General features: G+C 38.9%; 1 protein-coding gene across 1 annotated transcript in view; it reads left to right on the plus strand.

Annotated features, from left to right (window-relative positions):
- Positions 1-23555, plus strand: part of IGSF10 (immunoglobulin superfamily member 10) — a 119028-nt gene that overhangs the window by 49580 nt on the left and 45893 nt on the right. The window contains exons 2-4 of the mRNA XM_032408431.1: positions 5417-5593; positions 7154-7345; positions 8915-9044. Of these exons, the coding sequence (XP_032264322.1) occupies positions 7155-7345; positions 8915-9044 (321 nt within the window). The 5' untranslated portion in view covers positions 5417-5593; position 7154. The remainder of the gene's footprint in view (positions 1-5416; positions 5594-7153; positions 7346-8914; positions 9045-23555) is intronic.

The raw sequence follows: 23555 nt of genomic DNA on the forward strand, positions 1-23555 counted from the left end.
GGTCTAATAAAATATAGAATTAAGTCAAAGACACAAACTGAGAGAAAAAGAGGAGAATAGGAGGGAGAGAGAAAAAAGTTAACAGTGTAGTTGTTCGCTTTAAAAAATAATTTTTAAGGCATCATCTGACAAGGATGTGATTCTCTAGACTTTAGCCTATTCAAAATTCCAACCATGTATGTCAGGACAATGAAAGTATCTTACTCCAAAACTCAGTACCTCAGAATACCTCAGTGATATGGGAAGCTTCATTCTGCGGCTAGTGGCCTAAACAAACACTGTATGTTCCACCCATAATTATGGTTCTGGATTCTTTCACTCCCCTCCCAGTGACTGACCACAGAAACCACCTCGAAGTTGTTCCTCCTCTAAAATCAACTTCTAGGGTGATTAGTGAAGTTGACTGTAGTGCACTTGAGTTCTCCTCATGGGCTTATAGCTCTAGTCACCCTCTATATGCTCTGAGAAAATGCTCATGAAATTCTCCCTACATTGTGCCACCACTTTTCCACACATGAACATTCACCTTTGGACAACCTCTGAGACGTCAGCTCAAAGAAATAAGCGGTCCCAGGTCTCTTAAATGTATCTCCTGCCAATGCTTAAGAAATCGTGATGAATAATGTAAATGTTCACCAGTCATGGCCTTTGATACAGTACCTGTTACAAAAGCTATGTGTAGCATTTATGATGACCAGAGTGTGATAGTTACGTCAGTGGGACCTCTATTTCTAAACTATTGACAACTATGACTACTTACTTGGCCATTATTGTGCTGCTTGCTTGCCTTGGTCTTCTTTCAGTTCTGCATCTATGTGGGGTTCTCACTTTTTTCCTGTGCTAGCCCTGGATTTCCCAGGATCCTTGAAAGTCATCAACCAAAAGTACGAGATTCTTCCATCATTCCTTTTTTCTTTTATTCTCTGTATACGTTCTTTTTTTTTTTTTTAAGATTTTATTTATTTATTTGACAGAGCGAGAGAGGGAACACAAGCAGGGGGAGTGGGAGAAGGAGAAGCAGGCTTCCCGCGGAGCAGGGAGCCTGATGCGGGGCTCGGTCCCAGGACCCCGGGATCATGACCTGAGCTGAAGGCAGACGCTTAACGACTGAGCCACCCAGGCGCCCCCCTCTCTGTATACATTCTTAACAATTCTGGTTCCTAAATGGTGCTTTCTATCTAACATCTTTCTTTATCTTTATAACCACTACTTTATCATCTTGAGGGTGGACTATATAATTGCTTCCTAAGTTGTTTTTATAGTTCCTGTAATCTGGAGTCTATGGATTCATAAGACCAAAATGCATTGGCTTCAAATTATCTCTAAGTCTTCCAAAATTGTACCCATATATGGTGTTATGAATGATTAAAGGACTGAGGGTCTGGAATACTAATAGTTCATTGATATATAAGTGCTTTAGGGCCTACAGTTTGACTTTGGTTGGCTGAGATACAATTATATTGGAGCAAGGCTGACACTGATTGATTTCTATCACCTACAGTATTTGTTTTCATGGCACTTATCCCTTGCCAGGAGTGGCCAGGATTTTAGGTCTACTTACGTGCTGTTGAAATCACTAAGTGGATGACTAGATTATTTGGTTAATTAATTAATATGAAAATTATAAGGGTGGGAGACAGTAATGATTGTGCCTGATTAAAAGATACATAACAATTTTGACATCTTTTTATCTGTTGACATGCATATGAGTTACTTTAAAAATCTAGGATTTGGGGGCACCTGGATGGCTCAGTTGGTTAAGCATCTAACTTTGGCTCAGGTCATGATCTGGGGGTCCTGGGATCTGGCCCCAACATCAGGCTCAGCAGGGCGTCTGCTTGTCCCTCTCCTTCTGCCCCTCCCCCTTCTTGTGCTCTCTCTCTCAAATAAGTAAGTTATGATTGTCAGGTGATAGATGATTTGTAAATGCTTGAGTTTGGTTTATTGGCATTAAGTGCTCTGATTTGGGGAGTGAGAGATGTGGCATGGTTGTTATGTTAAGGAGGAGGAGTAAGAAGTATGTAAATATCAGAAAGGATCAGAAGCAATGTTGATGACATAGATCTGAGATGTAAATTCTCAGGGGTGATATAAAGGGTAAAGATGTATATTTGTGATGTTTACTAGAAAAAATATCAAACCTATAAATTAACCAATATTAGGGAAAGACTTACTAAAAAGGAGAGAAGAGTGATTTTAAAAAAAATATTAGGTAAACTGTAGTGAGAGGTAATTACAATAGCAAACCAGGCTGGAAGTATAGGTGAATGATCATAGCTCAGGAAACAGGTGTCCGAGTTCACATTAACTCTAAATTTCCTTGCCTAGCTGTGAGACCTGGGCAAATTCTATGCGCGGTCAACTATAGCCTCTTCCTCTATAAAATATCACTGAAATTTCACATATTGCTTATAAACTTTAAATGATACATACTAAAAAATGAAAATGATTTGTAAATCTTAATCTATAGAAATAAATTGCATTAATAATATGGGTGGAAAGGAGAATGGTCCTACTTTAATCCTTGATATACTGTGGACTCTTCAAATTTTACAATAGTGCAAATGTAAACAGAAGCAAGGAAGGCTAGGAAAAGTGGGTCTTAAGAGCAGGGGCCTTGCAGGGGCACCTGGGTGGCTCAGTCAGTTAAGCATCTGCCTTTGGCTCAGGTCATGATCCCAGGATCCTGGGATCCAGCCCCATCTTGGGTTCCCTGCTCCCTTCCCTTCCCTCTCCCCCCTCCCCTCCCTCCCTCTCTCCCCTTCCTCCCTCCTCTCTCCCCTTCCCCCTCACCCTTTCTCCCCTACTCCCTCCTCCTCCATCTGCATGCACGCTCTCTCTCTCAAATAAAATCTTAAAAAAAAAAAAAAGAGCAGGGACCTTGCAGTTAAAAGTTAATTCAGTATTGTATTCTGGCTCTGATTCATTTAAATTCCTTTATCCTCAGAATCTCATCTGAAAAATGGGTATACTTATAGCATCTATCTCTTGAGAATATTTGAGAATTATGCAACATTTGTAGAAATAAAGCAGTTGTAAAAATTTCCCTCATAAAGAGTCTTAAAACAAGCAAGCATTCCTAAATGGTTATTTTCAAAACTGACAGCACAAAAATTTACCCCGCGTCACCACCCTGGGAAAAAAAGGAATATCACATGTCACAGTCCTCCTCCTGTGGTTTATCTTAGTGGGGGTCTGAGAGTCCAGAGTTTGGTTAGAAATTGACTTTGACCATGGGGTTGGTCATCAAGGAGCTTTAAAAGAAAAACTTTTGATTCCAAGAATCCACAAATATGCCATATTTCCAAAGTAATCATCCAAGTTTGGACATCACACATGAATTTTTAACCTAAAGAACCATGTCAGCTCTAAGGAGCTAAGGACCATGTTCATATCACACATGCTTCTAGAGTTACTTCTGAGTCCCTGATTCTATAATTTCACCCTGGTAACCAACTTATTACTCATCATAAATCATTTGAATGCTTAGCCATTGAATATGGAACATTCCCAGTGTTTGGCTGAGTGAGGCAGCCATGGCTCTGTGGTTAACTATAAAGCTATATAGTGCCAGGCTGCCTGGGTCTGAGTCAACTTTAGGTTCTCTACTTAAAAGCTGCAATGACCTGGAGTAAGTCACTTTTCTTTATGTGCCTCAAAATGGAAATAACATGAATACTTTCCTTTTAGGTTTTTTGGTGATGTCCTGAGTTTTAAATGAGTCGGTATTTGTAAAGTGCTTATAGTAGTTCTTGTCACAGAGTAAAACCTCCAAAATAAGCTTGTTTTCATTATAGGAAGTTATTTCCCTAAACTAGCAATTCTCAAAATTTAGCTACACAGGAATCATCTGGAAAGCTTGTTAACAAACAGACTCCTAGGTCCCATCCCTGCAATTTCTGATTCAGTGGTGGTTCTGGGATGGAGTCTGAGAATTCTTTTTTTTTTATTTTTATTTTTTATTTTTATTTATTCATGAGAGACAGAGAGGCAGAGGCAGAGGGAGAAGCAGGCTTCCCAAGGAGTAGGGAGCCCGATGTGGGATTCGATTCCAGGACCCTGGGATCACGACCCCAGCCAAAGGCAGACGTTCAACCATCTGAGCCACCCAGGCGCCCAGAAAACTCTTTTTTTTTTTTTTTTTAACAAGGTCCCAAGTGAGGCTGATATTGTTTGTCCCTGAGTTCCACGGTTCTGAAGTATTCATTTCAAATTCCCATCAAATCTTATATACAGTATAACCAGAGAAAGTGAAACAAGGTCATTTTAGTTATATTAATTCAGTGTTTATGAGTCAAAACATTGGAAGCCCGGTCTACAATTGCAGGAGCTATTAAACAAGGTCTCAGTGGCTAGTGGCAATTCCTGGACAGTGGGGGTGGAGATGCGGGGTGGGAAAAACACAACCCGAACAAATAATTGCATTTAAATCCAGTTCTCTAATGATCCTTTTCACAAGAGAGTTTCTCCAAATGGGCCAAACAGGAGATTCAAACTGCAGGTATCCCAGGTTATCGTCGCCAACTCTCAGCCTTCGGGCAGAACCTGGGGGAGCTACAGATGGTGGGGACTCAGCCAAACTCTGAAACCCACAGGCCCACCTGTCAACAGTGAAGCAGATCAACGTGGGCATGAACGTCCAGCCACTGAAACTGTCCTGCCCACCGGCTCCCACTTACACGGGAATTGGAAGTCTAGGAGGAAGTGAGACAGAAGGCAAACAGGCGTCTCGCGCTCTCTTAAAAATAAAGAGGAGCTTGGTGGTCGTTTATTTTCCGGGCGCCGCAGAGCCCCGGCGGAGTCCCCAGACACATAAGTCAACGTCACCACGGTCCCCGCCCCGCCTTCCCTCCTCCGCTCTGGAAGGTCCCGAGACCCGGCGGCTGAGCTTGGGACACCGCTGACCGCGTGAGCCCATTGGTCACCTGGGCAAAGAGGTGAGCGGCTCCGCCAATCCTTTCCTGGAAGGGGACGGATGGGACGGCCGAGCGACTAGGGGCTCGGCGTGGGAACGCAGCGAGTCCCGCTGCAGGAGGCAGCCCCGGCGAGCGCACGGGGAGGACGCCCTGGGGAGCGAGGGGCCATTAAAGCAAGCAGGAGCAAGTCACCTCTTCAGTGACTGATGCCAGGCAAAAGATGCACTCTGGGCAAAGATTAATTCAGTAGCTGGAGACCCGTATTGTGGCCATCTATGACAGATCTGTCCAAAAATAGAGAAACTCCTGGGACCTGGGGGAAAAAAATGGAGTGATATTAATAGTTATATTTCAATGACAACTTTAGGGAAAGGAAATTTTAAAACTTCCACTTTGTCTTTTGTTTCTGTAACAATTATAATAACAGGAATGTTTCTGTATTCTGGATTAATGTGGGCACACACGGGTTAGAATTCACTGAAGCTGTGGACGCCTTCCAGGTCTCTCTCCAGAGTTATCACTCCTGAGCTGCAAGCCGAAAAGCCTAAGCCATCTGCTCATTTTGGGGAGCAGAGAACTTGTCCTCACTCAGTTTTGGATACAGTTTTCCACTTCCTGCTAAGATTTTCTGTCTCTGCCTGGGTCAGGAGAGGATTCAGAACCAGGAAAGAGCTCAGGTACTGTTAATTTCTATTTCGTTATATACATTTTCAGGTTTAAATTTGTGAGAATGCACTGTCCATATGTTCTTGTAGAGTTGTGATTCTTTTAAATAACTCTCATGTGGGCATAACCCAGAACTTCTGTTTTCTAGCTGAATGAGAGAATTACCTTTGTCTCATCATTTGTTCATTTGTTTTTTTGCTTAACTAATGATGGAAGGTGGAAATGCTGTCTCCAATCATATGTTTACTTAAAATTTTTGTAATTGGATGGTTATAATGACAAAAGTCATGTGATTAATCCTATATTAAATTTTAATTTGGACTAAATTCTGATAATAATTCCATTATCTTTATGTATATGAAGACTAGCAATTCTGCATCTGTTTTTAGCGTTGTTTATGGCTAAAGGGTAGTTGCTGGTATAATCCCAAAGAAACCATTCTATTATCCCGAGGAATGTTGAGATTTATAAATTACGAAGGTCACTTTTCTTAGAAAAGCACAATAAAAATTTTATTGCAATCCTTGTATATTCTGAATTTCAAGATAAAATTAGGTTTGGATCCCTCAGCTTGCCCCACACATGGGTAATAGAGATCATTTTTCCAAGAAGTTGAGTGTATTTCTTCCCTGATGATGCTCCCCGACTCCCATGGCAGACAAGAGGAGGTGGAGGAGGAGGAGGGGGAAGAGGAAGTGGAGGGAGGGAGGTGGAGGAGGGACCAAGGAAAGGTACAGAGGGACATTCTAAGCAAAGCAAAAGCACCCAGCAGCATGTGTTCCAGGGGTCAGGGTGGCCCATTCCAGTGCAGGTGCAAGGCTCAAGTTCTCTCATCCAGTAAGTTACTGTGGCTTATGGTCATTACATGGCAGTGAAGTGTGCAATGTGTATTTTTTGGCAAGGACTAGAGGACATGTTTGAGATTTATTCACCCTTCCAGTGGAGTATTATAGCTCTTAAAAATGTTTTTGAAGAAGGTTTAATGAAGCAAAAAACAGACCTTATATATTCAATGAATAAAATGTGTTACAAATTTCGTTTGATCACATATACTCACACATACACACAGAAACATACACCACCTATACAAGGCTGGAAGGAATACAGCAAAATATTAATGATTATATCTGGGTGGTGGGAATATGAGTAATTTTCTTCTACTTATTTACAGCTTCCAAACTTTCTATGATTAGTTTTATAATCAGTTTTTTAAAAGTTGGTCTAAAAGAACTAATGGATAAACAGGAAACTAAGCCTTCTGTTGGCATAATACCTTTGTTATGGTCTCTCTTTTCTTTCCTTGAATCTCTAAGTCATAGGGATTACTGCTTTTCACTAAGAAGTGAGAAGCTGTGAAGGAATTTTCACAACAATTAATATCCCACTTGATCACAAGGCTATGTGAAGAGTAAGTTTTACCATACAAGTTGTGAATGAATGAAATTAGCTACTTATGACCTTTCAGAAAGCTCTCCCAGATTCCCAGACTTAGTGTGTGTAGCTGTACTGGAACTTTGCTCAAACCATACCTATAACTCTGAGGTGTGCTTCCCCCCCCCCCCCCCCCCCAGAATGAAGGTGAAAGGCAGAGGCATCACCTGCTTGCTGGTCTCCTCCGTGATGTGCCTGGTGGCCAGCCCTGGGGGCAAGGCCTGTCCTCGCCGCTGTGCCTGCTACGTTCCTACAGAGGTGCACTGCACGTTTCGGTACCTGACCTCTGTCCCGGACAGCATCTCACCCGATGTGGAGCGCATTAATTTAGGGTGAGTGGGGGCCCTTGTCCCTTTCTCAAAGAGAGATCACACTGATGCTTTGTCCCCAAAATAGCAAAACAAAACTTGTGAATTTAGGAGATGAACCAAAATTGTTTTAACAGTATTTCTCATCTGAAATAAGCACAGGAAGATCTTAAGTTTGTAAGGGAAAATAAGCAACATTTTCCTGGTAAACTTTTACTAGGAGAAAGTGCTAGAACCTGAAATCACTCTCCGTAGGATGGGAGGCCCAAGATTACAGAAGAACTTCATTCTGGCTATATTTTTGCTGGAAAATAGCATCTCTTAAGAATTAGATAATAGGACACTGGAAGTGTCCTCCTATATATAAAAGATATATATGAAAAGTTGGTTAGATCCTTTGGTAAGGCCCTTGGACTTCTTTTCATGCAAAGTGACTTATTTAAAATTCTTTCAAAAATGTAAACCTAATTAAATCTGCTAAAAGGTGACTATATTTTAAAGTTTCGTGAAAAACTGTGGTGTGTGTGTGTATGCACATGCAGTCAGATTTAACATCATGTATTGGATAATAGTGAGCACCTACTATATGCCAGGGATACAGCAATGAACAAGATGTATTATTCACTTCCAGAAGCTAGAGTGAAATGGAGAAGACAGATGCACAATCAGTACAATTAGTAAGAACCATCAGAGTGCATACAAAGTACCTTGGAACCATCACTAATGATAATAGCTAACACTGACTGGGCCCTTACCGTGATCTGGCACTGACCTAAGACTCTCCATGTATTCACTCAATCCTCAGAACACCTTTTAAGTCGCTTCTATTATTTGCATTTTATAGATGAAGAAATGGAGGCTTAGAAAGATTGCTGATTTTACCCAGGGTTGACCGACTACCAAGGCCTAAGTTCATAATCCTAGCCAAACTATTTGGCCAAACTCTTTGGTTAAGAGTCCAGGTTTCTTAACCACTACTTTATAGTGAGAAATTCTACCTGGAAAAGCAAGGGGTGGGGGTGGGCATGTCCTCAAAGAACAGGCTGGGCCTGACCAGGAGTCACAAGTAGAGAGAGGTAGAGTCAAGGGCATCCCAAGCTGAAGGAACAGTATATGCAGAAAGGGTCGAAAATGAGGAGGGATGTGCTTGTCCTGGGAAGGGGAATGTGGACAGTGTAACCGAGACTGCCAGGACCGGGGAGTGGGTGGACCTTCTGTGGCATCTGATGAATCTCAATATATATCAAGCGTTTGATTTTCTCCTTCGAGCACAGGTTATAAAAAGGGAAGTATTGGGGCACCTGAGTGGCTCAGTTGGTTAAGAGTCTGCCTTTTGCTCAGGTCACAATCCCGGGGTCCTGGGATCAAGCCCCGCATTGGGCTCTCTACTCAGTGGGGAGCCTGCTTCTCCCTCTCCCTCTGCCCCCATCACATGCTCTCTCTCTCTCTTTCTCAAATAAATAAAATCTCAAAAAAAAAAAAAATAAAAAGGGAGGTACAGGCTTTTTGTGTGGACGTGCGCGCGCGCACTGTTGCTTTGACATCGGAACCGCAGCTGACAGGCCTAGCTTATGCCTGACGTTTTAATTTCAGGTACAACAGCTTGGTTAGATTGACAGAAACGGATTTTTCTGGCCTGAACAAATTGGAGTTGCTAATGCTGCACAGCAACGGCATTCATACAATCCCGGCTAAGACCTTCTCAGATTTGCAGGCCTTGCAGGTAAGACCGGGGAGGGGAAGGTGCAGGTTCAAGAGGCGAGATGTACCCTTGAATGCTGACCATTCCAGTGGAACCCAAAAATCAACATTCTGTGTATTAGAGGGAGACCTCAAAGGAGGATGTCCAAGACTGATTGCTCTTTAAATGCAATAGTATGTGGAAATTAGAATAATAAGAAAATTCTGAGGCATTTTCTCAGATCTAGGCTAATAGGAAAAAAAAAATTAATACCCAGGGATTACTACACCTTTAAAATTTAATCCAGAAAGGCTACTTCTAGTCCTGTTCATCTGGGAGTTGCTGTCTTAGACAGAAGTTAGCTTTCTATACACAAATATACTTTTAAAATTTTTACTTGTTCAAAAAATTTTGAGAAGTTATGGGGACTTCTAAGAATACATCAAATATTACAAGAATTATCACTCCAGTAAGTGACAAAGTAAAGATAAAACACATCTAGGGATAAGAAAAAAGGGGATCATGGGGAAATGTATATGGAAAGATCAGTATGTCTGATACATATGTAGGACTTAAAGATTTTGAGAAGCTAACTCACAATTGAAGATGCCTATCAAATTTTTTAAATACATGAAAAAAAAAGCTGTTCAGGAAAAGCACAACCATATGTGATTTATTCTTTAAAAAAAAATTTTATCACTGTGTATTTGACATACAATATTATACTAGTTTCAGGTGTACAATATAAGTGCTTCAACATTTATATACATTAGGAAGTGATTATGATAAATCTAGCTACCATCTGTCATGATACAAAGTTGTTACAGTATTGTTAACTATATTCCCTATGCTGTACATCACATTCCTATGATTTATTTATTTTATAGCTGCAAGCTTGTAACTTTCAATCCCCTTACCCTATTTTCCCCACCCCCCTCCCGCCCCTTACCCCATTTCCCCCCCCCCCCCCCCCCCCCCCCCGGCAAATACCAGAATGTTCTCTGTACCTATGAGTCTGTCTGTATCTTTTTTGTTTTTTGGAATCCACAAATAAGTGAAATTTTATGGTGCTTGCCTTTCTCTGACTTATTTCATTTAGCATACTATCTTTTATTCTATCCATGTTATCACAAATGGCAAGATTTTATTCTTTTTTATGACCAAATAATATTTGTGTGTGTGTAGACACACATATACATATATACATATACATCTTCTTTATCTATCTGTTGATGGACACTTAGGTAGCTTCCATATCTTGGCTATTGTAAATAATGCCGCAGTAAACATAGGGGTGCATATATTTTTTCGAATTAGTGTCTTCATTTTGTCCAGATAAGTATGCAGAAGTGGAATTGCTGGATTGTATGGTAGTTCTAATTTTAATTTCTTGAGCCATCTCCATACTATTTTCCACAGTTGCTGCACTATTTGTATTCCCACCAAGAGTGCACAAGAGCTCCCTACCTCTAACATCCTCACCGACACCTGTTGTTTCCTGTGTTGTTAATTTTCGCCATTCTGACAGGTGTAAGGGGATCCCTCATTGTGGTTTGGCTTTGCATTTCCCTGATAATAAGTGATGTTGAGCATCTTTCAAGTGTCTGTTGGCCATCTGGATGTCTTCCCTAAAAGAGATCTGTCCATGTCTTCTGCCCATTTTTTAAATTGGATTATTTGTTTTTGGGGTGTTGAGTTTTATAAGTTCTTTGTATATTTTGGATACTAACACTTTATGGGATATGTCATTTGCAAATACCTTCTCCCATACCATAAATTTTGCCTTTTAGTTTTGTTGATGGTTTCTTCACTGTGCAGAAGCTTGTGTGTGTGTGTGGGGGGGGGGTCCCAATTGTTCATTTTGATTTTTGTTTCCCTTGCCTCAGGGTACCTATCTACAAAAAAGTGCTAGGGATGATGTCAGGGAAATTTCTGGCTGTGCTCTCTTCTAGGGTTTTTATGGTTTCAGGTCTCACATTTAGGTCTTTAATCCATTTTGAATTTATTTTTGTCTATTGTGTAGGAAAGTCATCCAGTTTCACTCTTTTGCATGTGGCTCTCCAGTTTTCCCAACACCATTTGTTGAAGAGATTATCCTTTTCCCACTGGATATTCTTTCATGCTTTGTTGAAGATTAATTGACCATGTAACTGTGGGCTTATTTCCAGGTCTTCTATTCTGTTCCATTGATCTTTGTGTCTATTTTTTGTGCCAGTACCATACTGTTTTGATGGCTTATAGCTTTATAATATAACTTGAAGTCCAGAATTGCAATGCCTCCAGCTTTGCTTTCCTTTTTCAAGATTGCTTTCACTATTTGGGGTCTTTTGTGGTTCTACTCAAATTTTAGGATTGTTTGTTCTAACTGTGTGAAAAATGTTGATATGTTGATAGGGATTGCATTAAATGTGTAGATTGCTTTGGGCAGTATGGTCATTCTAGTAACATTTGTTCTTCCAAACCCTGAACATAAAATGTCATTCCACTTCTTTGTGTCCTTTTCCATTTCTTCATTAATGTATTATAATTTTCAGGTACAGGCCTTTCAGCTCTTTGGTTAGGCTTATTCCTGCCTATCTTATTGTTTTTGGTGCAATTGTAAAAGGGATTGTTTTCTTAATTTCTCTTCTGCTTCATTATGGGTGTATAGTAATGCAACAGATTCCTGTATACTGATTTTATATCCTGTGACTTGACTGAATTATCAGTTTTAACAATTTTTTGGTGGAGTCTTTCAGGTTTTCTATATATAGAATTATGTCATCTGCAAATAGTGAATGTTTCATTTCACCTTACCAGTTTGGATGCCTTTTATTTCTTTTTGTTGTCTGACTGCTGTGGCTAGGACTTCCAATACTGTGTTGTATAAAAGTGTTGAGACTGGACATCCATGTCTTGTTCCTGACCTTAGGGGAAGGGCTGTCCATTTTTCCCCACTGAGGATAATGTTGGCTGTGGGTTTTTCATATATGGCCTTATGTTAAAGTATGTTCCCTCCAAACCTACTTTGTAGAGGGTTTTTATCATGAATGGATGTTGTACTTTGTCAAATGCTTTTTCTGCATCTATTGAAATGATCATATAGTCTTATCCTTTCTCTTATTGATGTGATGTGATGTTGATTGATTTGCAAATATTGAACCACTCTTGCAACCCAGGAATAAATCCCACTGGATCAGGGTGAATGATTTTTTTAATGTATTGCTGGATTTGGTTTGCTAGTATTTTGTTGAGGATTGTTGCATCTATGTTCATCAGAGATATTGGCCTGTAGTTCTCTTTTTTTCTGGCGTCTTTATCTGGTGTTAGTATCAGAGTAATGCTGGCCTCATAGAATGAATTTGGAAGTTTTCCTACTTTTTCTATTTTTTGGAGTAGTTTGAAAACAGTAGGTATTAACCCTTTGTTAAATGTTTGGTGGAATTCACCTGTGAAGTCCTCTATCTGGTCCTGGACTTTTGTTTGTTGGGAGCTTTTGGACTACTCATTCAATTTCTTGCTGGTTATTGGTCTGTTCAAGTTTTCTGTGTCTTCCTATTTCAGTTTTGGTAGGTTTTATGTTTCTGGGAATTGATCCATTTCTTCTAGGTTGTCTAATTTGTTGGCATATAGTTTTTCATAATATTCTAATTGTATTTCTGTGGTATTGGTGGTTATTTCTCCTCTCTCATCTGTTATTTTCTTTATTTGGGTCCTTTCTCTTTTCTTTTTGATAAGTCTGTCTAGAGGTTTATCAATTTTATTGATTTTTTTCATAGAACCAACTTCTGGTTTCGTTGTATCTGTTCTATTGTTTTTTTAGTTCCTATATCATTTATTTCTGCTCTAATCTTTGTTATTTTCTTTTTTCTGCTGGTTTTCAGTTTTGTTTTTTTCTGTAGCTCCTTTAGGTGTAAGATTAGGTTGTTTATATGAGATTTTTCTTCTTGAGTTATGCCTGTATTGCTATAAACTTCCCTCTTAGAACTGTGTTTGCTGCATCCCAAAGGTTTTATACCATTGTGTTTACATTTTCATTTGTTTCTATGTACTTTTTTATTCCTTGATTTCCTGACCCATTCATTGTTTAGTAGCATGTTATTTGACCTCTATGTATTTGTGCTCATTCCAGACTTTTTCTTGTGGTTGACCTCTAGATTCATAGTGTTGTGGTCAGAAAAGGTACATGGTATGACTTCAGTCTTTTTGTATTTGTTGAGGCTGGTTTTGTGGCTTAATATGTATTCTGTTTTAGAGAATGTTTCAAGTGCACTTGAAAATGTGTATTCTGCTGTTTAAGGAGGGAATGTTCTAAATATGTCTGTTAAATCCATCTGGTCCGGTCTGTCATTCAAAGCCATTGTTTCCTTGTTTATTTTCTGTTTAGATGATCTGTCCATTGATGTAAGTGGGGTGTTAAAGTCCCCTACTATTACTGTATTATTTTAGATTAGTTCTGTCATTTGTTATTAACTGTTTTATGTATTTGGGTGCTCCCATGTTGGCTGCATAAATATTTACAATTGTTATGTCCTTGTTGGATTGTTGCCATTATTATTATATAGTGCCCTTTGTTGTCTCTTGTTACAGTCTTTGTTTTAAAGCCTATTTTACCTGATATAAGTATTGCTACTCCAGCTTTCTTTTGACATCCATTTGCATAATAAATGGTTCTCCATCCCCTCACTTGCAATCTGCAGCTGTCTTTAGGTCTAAAATGAGTCTCTTGTAAGCAGCATGTACTGGGTCTTTTTTTTTTTTTTTTAATCCATCTGTCACCCTGCAACTTTGATTGGAGCATTTAGTCCATTTAAATTCAAAGTAATTATTGAGAGATAAATACTTATTGCCATTTGATTACTTGTTATGTGGTTGTTTCTGAAGATTTTCTCTGATCCTTTCTTTCATGGTTTGCTGGTTTTCTTTAGTGAGATTTTTGGATTTCTTTCTATTGATTCTTTGCATATGTATTAGTGGTATTTTGATTTGTGGTTACCATTAGATTTGTACATAACATCTACATATAGTAGTCTGTATTAAGTTGATGGTCTTTTAAGTCTGAACCCATTCTTTACTCCTCTGGTCCCCATGTTTTAGGTATATGGTATCATATTTTATATCATTTTATTGTGTGAGTTCTTCGACTGGTTTTTTATATAAATATTCATTTTTACTGCTTTTTTGTTTTCTACCTTCATACTGTCATTTTTGGTCTTTTCTTTCCACTCAAAGATTTCCCTTTAATATTTCTTGCAAAACTGCTTTGATGGTCATGAACTTCTTTAGTTTTTTGGGGGAAACTATTTCTCCTTCTATTATAAATGCTAGCCTTGCTGGACAGAGCATTCTTGGCTACAGGTTTTTCCCATTCAGCAATTTGAATATATGCCACTTCTTTCTGGCTTGGAAAGTTTCTGCTGAAAAATCTGCTGACAGCCTTATGTGGGGGGGGGGGGTTCCTTTGTATGTAACTGTCTTCCTTTGTCTTGCTACTTTTAAATTTTTTTCTTTATCACTATATTTGGCCATTTTAATTAAAGTACATCTTGGTGTGGATCTGTTATTGTTGATTTTGTTGGGGGTTCTCTGTGCCTCCTAGATCTGAATATCTGTTTCCTTCCTGAGATTAGGGAAGTTTTCAGCTATTATTTCTTCAAATAAATTCTCTGCCCCAATTTCTCTATTCTTCTTCTGGGACTCCTATAATAAAAATGTTATTACATTTGATGGAGTCACTGAGTTCCCTAAGTCTATTTTTGTTTTGCATAATTCTTGTTTCTCTCTTTTGTTTAGCTTGATTACTTCCCATTACTCTGTCTTCTAGGTCATTAATATGTTCCTCTGCTTCTTCCTGTGTGCTGTTCATTACATCAACTGTGTTTCTCATTTTGTTTATTGAGCCCTTTATCTGTGCTATGTTATTCCTTATCTCTGTGTTAATGGTGTCACTGATGTCCTCCATTCTTTTCTCCAGTCCAGTGAGAATCCTTATGATCATTGCTTTAAATTCTCCATCAGGCATGTTACTTATATCTGTTTTACTTAGAACTCTGGCAGTGGCCTTGTCCTGTTTTTTCATTTGTGACAAATTCCTTTGTCTTCTCATTTTGGTAAGTCTCTGTGCCTGTTTCTCTGTGTTAGGAAAGTCAGCTATGTCTCCTGTTATTGAGGGTAATGGCTTTATGAAGAAGAGTTCCTGTAGTGCCCTGCAGTGTAGTGCCTCCTGTTCCCCAGGGCGTGGAGCCTCCAGGAGTATCTCCAGTGTGTGCTGCATGAGCTCTGCTATTGTGTCGTGGCTGCTTGATCCTTCAGGCCAGTTGTCTGCAGAGGCTCTCTGTCTGTTGTTGGCAGTGTTTGGTCCCTGGCCTAAATGTGGTGTGTTTTAACTAAGCGTGCTCTGGTTTGCTTGTGAAATGAGACCTGTTGCCCCTGCCACCAGAACTGAAGCTACACAAAACTCTCAGGTCAAGAGACATGGGGTTGCAGGGGTTTGAGCTGGTCTTCTGAGGGAGGCAGCCCACTGCCCTGGGACTGAGGCAAGCTTGACTGGGAAGGGCAGTTCTTCTGGAGCTCAGGCAGGTGGGGCTTGGTGTAAGCAAGTTAGGTAGTGAGTATTGGTGCTGCATTGGTTCCCACGGGTGGCCCTGTGCTTATGCTGAGGTGCAGGGGAGGGAAATAGAGCCTTCCAGTTTCTTTGTTCCTGGAGGAGTCTCTCTGTGAACACTGCACCTCTGGGACATAAACCTCTAGTTGCTCCCCAGGCACTCTTCAGATCCACAGTATATGTCTGTGGGCTGTTTGCCCTGCCTGCTTTCCAAGTAAAGCCTCAATGCCTTCCAATCTCTCCCAGAGCTGAGCACACCAACCCTTAAAACTCCAGGTTTAAAGCCCTGCTAGTTGCAAGAACTCACAAAATTCGGGCCCTCTCACTTTCCAGGCCAATTGCTGTGGGCATTCATTTTCCCCATGCATTCCCCTGTTGGTCTGTCTTTTGCCCTTCTCCATGACTGCAGCTCCCCACCACAGCAGCCACAATCCATACCTCTCCCAAGCTGCAGCTCTGTACTTTCTATCTTCTTCGATGTGGCCTCTTCTCTACCTTCAGTTATGGAGTTTGTTCTGCCAGTCTTCAGATGGATTTCTGGGGGTTTTAGGATGATTTGATAGTTATCTAGTTGTATTTGTGGGATGAGAAGAGCCTAGGGTCCTCCTACTCCACTGCCATCTCCCCCTCACACCTGAATGAATTTAAAAATTTTAAGAGGATCTAATATACCAGGGAGATTATAACTATAAGCAAAATAATTTCCAATGTGTAGAGGGCACTTCAGAGCCATGGTCCACAAGACTCATATGAATCAAAATCAAGTAGGTCAAATAAAAACCCCCGTTGAAGGAGTTACCTTTTTAAGCCAAATCGTCTGTTAGTGATTTTATGTAATTGAGTTTCAACTTCCCCCAGAAGTGTTAATTCAGGTGCAGCAGGTGGTGTTGACCATAGGACAGATATATCCTTGCTCAGCTAAAAGATAGTCAAGGGCTATCCTATTATCAAGAACTATGTTGGCCAGAGAGCCTAAGAATCTTTGTTGGGCAGCTCTTGTCTTAGCAATGGAATCTGCAGTATCTTCAGGAGTTAAAAAGAAGTTCCTGATCATATCTTTATTTATTTTCACTCCTAACTAGGGAAGTATGGCCCTGCCAAAGAAAGCAATTCCTGAATTATGAATGCCTCCTCATAGGTCTTTTCTAACTCAGTGATGTAAATACGGGGGAGTTAACTAATGAAGTATATTAGTTATGGAAAGTTAAGGGCACAGTTAGATAACCTAGAAGGCATTGCCCAGCTTGTGTGCCAGCCATCTAGACATTCGTAGGCCCAAGAAGCATTAGAACCATCACAGACAAAGATAAATCCTGTTGGCACACAGACCATTACCATTAGGGAGGTACTATTAATGGATTTGTTCACAGGTACTGCTGCATTTGCTGGTTCAAGCCAAGAGTCAGTCAGGTTTTCAGTGCATATAAGAAGAGAATCCCTAAACCTGAGAGTGTTGTTCTAAATGTCTTGCAAAGATGGGTGCTGCTGGTAAGTTCTCTTGGTGAGAACAGATAGGATCTAGATAATCATGGGAATATGGGGGTGCAAACATATTAAGATTTACATAGGTATTTGTGTTTAGATAGATAAGTACAGTCATTATTGGAGAAAGGTAAAAAGGCACTGGATATTTTGGCCATGAAAGTTGAACTTGGTAAGAGATTTCTAAGGGGGTGGGAGGGGCTGATTGTAGTCTGCAGTGACACTGAGAATAGAAGAGGAATTACTTATAAGGAGTACCAGGAGATCTCTAGCCTCAAGGATAGATAAAAAGCTTTGACAAATCCAGCAGTCTGAAAGGTTACTGCCCTTAGCAATGGCCTGGGAGATATGGATGATGGCATTATCTTTCCAGACCAATGCCAGAGTAAAGACAAGGAAAAGAAGGAGAAGGTTTTCTTGTTTAAAGTATGAAATTTTGATCTGTCATTTTGGGCAGAAGCCATCTACCTCAATGTCAGCTACCTCTCTTCCTTATCAATTTGATTCAGAAGTCTCCAGCATCTATACAGGAACAGATGTCAGGTGGAGCTCTCTTCAGCTGTGAGTATCGTATCCAATCCTTTGTAGTTTTGCAGCAATGCCAGGTTAGAAGCACTTGGTAAGGTCCCTTTCAATGGAGCCTGAGGACTATCTTCTGATAATGTTTCCAAAATACCTAATCACCAGACTCCAGATTGTGACTAACAGGGACCTTCCGATTGACATCTGGGAAGGTTTTTTTAACCTGTTGATGATAGGCTTAAGCATAAGACATTAGAGATTTACAGTGGCTGGTCATACCAGCACAAGATGACAATCAGCAGAAAGTTTATGCCAATAGGCACTGTTCTGCTGGTGACTCTCTTGTGTGGAATGGGTTTGTTTCTTAAAGGGAATATTGTAAATGGTCAGCAAGACCAAAGGCAATACCTTAGGCCAAAGAAGTCCAGTAGTTTCAGCAGGTTTAGAGATTTTTAAGTTTGAGGATCATTAGTTCTTTCTGATGCCTGATGATTGAGGGTGATAAGAGCAATGATAATTCCAAGAAGTTTGCAAGGCTTTTGTTAAGGCTCATGATTTGCCTGGTGAAGTCAGTGCCTTGATCACTGGGGATTAGGGAAGGTACACCAATGAGAAACACATTGTCTAATAGTTTATTTGCTACTGTGAGGGCATCAGACTTGTGGCAACGGAAAGCTTCAATCCATCCAGAAAACACACACATAAAATAACAAGAACATATTGATAACTCATACTAAGTGGCAGTTGAATGAAGTCCAGCTGCAGGTGTTCAGAGTGTCCAGAAGGAAGACTGAAGACTCTGGGAACAACAAGTTTATCCAGGATTATGAATTTAACAGGTCAGACATTGGGAGACTATCTTTGCAATTTTTTTTTTTTTAATTTTATTTATTTGGCAGCACAAGCAGGGGGAGCAGCAAGCAGAGGGAGAGGGAGAAGCAGATTCCCCGCTGATCAGGAAGCCCGATACGGGGCTCGATTCCAAGACCCTGAGATCATGACCTGAGCTGAAGGCAGACACTTAACCAACTGAGCCACCTAGGAGCCCCTGCAATTTTTTTTTTTTTTTTTTAAGTAAGCTCCATGCCCAGCATGGACCCCAGTTCAGGGTTTGAACTCAAGACCCTGTGATCAAGACCTATCTAAGATCAAGAGTCATACGCTTAACCGACTGAACCACCCAGGTGCTCCTGTCTTTACAACTTTATACAAGTCTCTCCATCAATATCTATTCATAATTGAAGTCATTTTAAATGCACTACCATGGGTTAAGGAATGCAAAACACATGAAAAATGGGGTTTGTCAGGGAGCCAGGAAGAACTATCTTGGGTTCTTCCAGGAAGAACCATCTTTGGTTTCCCATGGGCCCAACTATTCACTTAATTTACAGCCTTTGTTTACCCATCTTAATTTCTCTGATTTGGAAGCAGACTGTTGCCATGTTACAAGGACATGAGGATGGCAAAAGTCTGGTAATGAGGGGCCATTTACTGCAGCAGCAGAAAGGATTCCATCTATAAGTGTCATAATTTTACAAATACAATAGAGAAGGCTTAGTATTACTTATTTGACAATGCTTCCCATGTAATTTACGAATCAAGTAAGTCTAATTAGTTTAACAAATCCTTTGGAATATTCCAGGTCAATAAGACTTCATTTAGAATTTGATAATTAGGGGCACCTGGGTGGCTCAGTTAAGGTTAAGTGTCTGCCTTCAGCTCTGGTCATGATCCCAGGGTCCTGGGATCGAGCCCTGTGTCGGGCTCCCTGCTCAGCTGGGAGCCTGCTTCTCCCTCTCCCTCTGCTCCCCTGCTCCTGCTCTCTTGCTCAACCTCTATCTCAAATAAATTTTAAAAAATCTTTAAAAAAAATATATAAATTATATATTATATGATATATATTATATATAAATTATATATTATATGATATATAATATATATTATATATAAATTATATATAAAATTATATATATTATAACCATATATATATCATTTTAAAGCACTTGCCTAAATAAAATCACAGACCATTATGAAATTCACCTTTTAAGTATGAAGAAACTTTTACAATCTGTTATCAAAAGCAGACCAAAACCCCAAGAAAACTGTTCTTTTAACAGTGAGAAAATCAAATTCTAATTTTGTACCAACTTACTTTTAATATTAAAACTCATTTTTAAGTTCCTTTTAATTTAGCCAGCTTGTTTATACATTAAAATTCATTTTCAAAGATTCTTTTTCCACAAACCTTCTACAACTCTTTTCTACATTCCAATTTTGCTTTGTTTTTCTTTTTTAAATGATTAGCCTTAAATTAGGACAAAATTACTTTCTTTTCCCTCAATATCAACAAAATGTATTACATTCTTTATACCTTATCTTAGCAAAAATATATCCTATTTTCCTGGCATATGAAGATGTTTTCCTTATTATTTCTATGAGCTTTATTTACATATACTATTTAGAATTCTTAACCCTTGGAAACCTTAATTTCTAGTGAAAAATAAGAAGTAAGCAATTGTGAACTGTTTGTTATACTAACATTCCTTAAATTTGCAGATTTATGAATACATTGTATAATTCCTAGAAACATATACCTTATTCAGTTTTCCAATAGAGCACTAACATCCAAATACCTTAATTTTTCCATAACAAGAAGCCAAAAGTAGATAAACCTATGTTTAGTAGTTATTGTTTATTTTTTTAATCTTATCAGGAAACGATCTAGATATTCAGTGAGTTCACCTTCACTCATCACTTAGCAAAACTTTAAGTTTTCAAGGTACCAAGAAGATTTGGAAAACTTTTAAAACTTTTTGTCTATTCAATCTATTTGTACTTGACAGTTATATCTAGATTACCCATGAAAACTTCATGAGACATCAAAGAAAATCAACTATCATTCTAAGTAATTTTTGCTGACAAATTGCAACAGATGTAACATGAATTAAGTAAATTTGGCAGAATAGAAGTGGATTATCTGTATTATATTCAAAGTTTGATAACTATAAAGACATGCCCATTTTAATTAAACCAACAAACTTAAACTTGCTAAAGATCTTCCCAGATCAAGTGAATTTGAAAAACATTTTAGTTTGTTTCTATTATATTTGACAATTCATATAAGCATTTAATTTTCTTTAAGCCAATTCAATAGAGCTCTTGTACACATTAATTTTAGCAATACCATCTGGAGGTAGAAAATACCATATATCTACAACACACATATATGACACACATGAACATAGAAACAGATGTAGAGAACTTATACCTTCTGTTTTTAAATTACTGCCATGAAATAGGTACAAAACTCATTTATTATAAAAGTTGAATCTAAATTTGTTTCTCTGGTAGATGGAATAAATTAAGCTTACTTGATAATAAAGTTATTAAATCTTTTCAAATACCTATTCCGGTGTCAGCTGGGACAAATAGTAAATATTTCTGGCAGTATTAAATTCCTGAGGTATTGTCAAAGATGGTGAAAAGATACTATTATCACAAGATCTAGAGTCTCTCCCAAAGATAGCCAAAGAAAGAACTAACAACCTATGTTTCCCAGGCAATCAGAAAGCCAAGCCAAGCTCCTAGGATATAAAAAAAAAAGACAAGAAGGCAATAGTTATTCCTAGAAGAAAGGATCAATAACCAGTTGGTCTGAATTTGGAAAGGATGGGCCAATGTGAAATTTTATTTGTTTCTCTTGACTGGGCTCAGGAAGTAATCGATTTACAAAAACTCTGGAGAATCCTCTCTAGGTTTAAGACATTCTTTAACTATGGCCTTTGACCAAGGAGTGAAAGATAATCTGAAGAGGATTACCTATATCCTTGGATGGTCTTATTTTAAAAAGGTAACTGTTTAATAGTCTCTTCAGAATGGATGTCAGTCTTATAGTCTTTAAGGTAATTTTCTCTCTTTTTTTTTTTTTTTTTTTAAGACTTATTTGAGAGAGAGAGAGAGACAGAGTAGGCGGGGGCGGGGGGCAGAGGGAGAGGGAGAAGCAGACTCCCCACTGAGCAGGGAACCAGATAGCTGGGCTCGATCCTAGGACCCTAAGATCATGACCGGAGCCGAAGGCAGACACTTAACTAATTCAGCCACCCAGGTGCCCCTCTTTTTAATTTTTCATTAATGCTTTGCAATGAATCTTTCAATGAAACTATTTTGGAATTTTGAAATCTTTTGGAGGCTTCTGAATCCCAATTGAAATAGGTATCCCTTTCTGTTTCATTTGGGAACCCTTGCTTCCAAGGGCACTTCTTAAATGACACATAATTGGAACATTCCCCATAATGACCATTGTATTTTAGGTTATTAATTCCCTTGAGGGTTGACAGAAGCTTGGTTGGACCCTAGTCACAAATGGAGTTAACCCACATTTCTGTCTGGCCTTATTTTGGGGCCACCAACCTGATGGTTACCAAACCAAGTTCCTCAGGACACAAAACAATCTTAGTAAAATTTTGCTGTTTTTTCTAGATATCTGCAACTTCTGAGGCTATAGTTCCTAGACATAAAATAACCAGGTGTACCAGAAGGTGGCCCACTTAAGAGTTTAAGGATGTCATTAGCTAAGGCTTTGAGTTTCTCGGAGCCAAACTAATACCTAAAAGGAATATTTTGACATAATTGTAAATGAGATTATTTCTTTAATTTCTCTTTCTGCTATTTCCTTATTAGTGTATACAAATGCAATAGATTTCTGTGTTTTATGTTTGGATCCTGCAGTTTTACTGAATTCATTTATTCTAATAGTTTTTTGATGAACCTTTACAGTTTTCTATATGAAGTATCATGTCATCTGCAAATAGAGAGTTTTACTTATTCTTTTCCAATTTGGATCATTTCTATTCCTTTCTCCTGTCTGATTGCTATGCCTAGAGCTTCAAGTACTATGTTGAATAAAAAACGGTAAGAATGCATATAGCTTGGATTGTTGCTGATTTTAAAGGAAAAACTTTCAGCTTTCTACCATTGAGTATGATGTTAGCTGTGGGTTTGTCATATGGCCTTTGTTATGCTTCAATGTTTCCTTTATAACCACTTTGTTGAGGGCTTTTATTATAAATAGCTGTTTAATTTTATCAAATACTTTTTTTTGCATCTATTAAGATGGTCATATGATTTTTGTCATTTCTGTTAATGTGACATATCATGTTGATTTGCGGATGTTGAATTATCCTTGCATCCCTGGAATAAATCCCAGTTGATCATGGTGTAGGAGTCTTTTAATGTCATGTTGAATTCACTTTGCTAATATTTTATTGAGGATTTTTGCATCTATGTTTATCAGTGATATTGGCCTGTAATTTTATTTCTTATAATGTTCTTGTCTGGTTTTGGTACCAGGGTAATACTAGCCTTATAAAATGAATTTGTAGGCATTTCTCCTGGCCTTTGGTTCATAGTTTTTTGATTACTGATTCATTTTCATTACCGGTAATCTGTCTGTTCAGGTTTCCTATTTCTTTTTTTTTTTTTTTTTTTTAAAGATTTTTTTATTCATTTATTTGAGAGAGAGAGAATGAGAGACAGAGAGCACGAGAGGGAAGAGGGCAGAGGGAGAAGCAGACCCCCTGCTGAGCAGGGAGCCCGATGTGGGACTCGATCCCAGGACTCCAGGATCATGACCTGAGCCGAAGGCAGTCGCTTAACCAACTGAGCCACCCAGGCGCCCCTGGTTTCCTATTTCTTTCTGATTAAGTTTTGGAAGATTGTTTCTAGGAATTAATCCATTTCTTCTAATTTGTCCCATTTATTGGCATAAAACTTTTTGTAGTTGTTTAATGACCTTTTGTAATCTGTGGTTGTAACTTCTCTTTAACTTGTGATTTTATTTACGTGGGCCTTTTTCCTTGGTGAGTCTGGCAGAAGTTTTATCAATTTTGTTCATCTTTTTAAAAAAATCAGCTCTTAATTACATTGGTTTTGTTTTTGTTTTTTAGTCTCCATCTCATTTATTTCTA

The sequence above is a fragment of the Phoca vitulina genome, unplaced genomic scaffold (assembly GCF_004348235.1).
Source record: "Phoca vitulina isolate PV1807 unplaced genomic scaffold, GSC_HSeal_1.0 scaffold10, whole genome shotgun sequence".
In the NCBI taxonomy this organism is placed as follows: Eukaryota; Metazoa; Chordata; class Mammalia; order Carnivora; family Phocidae; genus Phoca; species Phoca vitulina.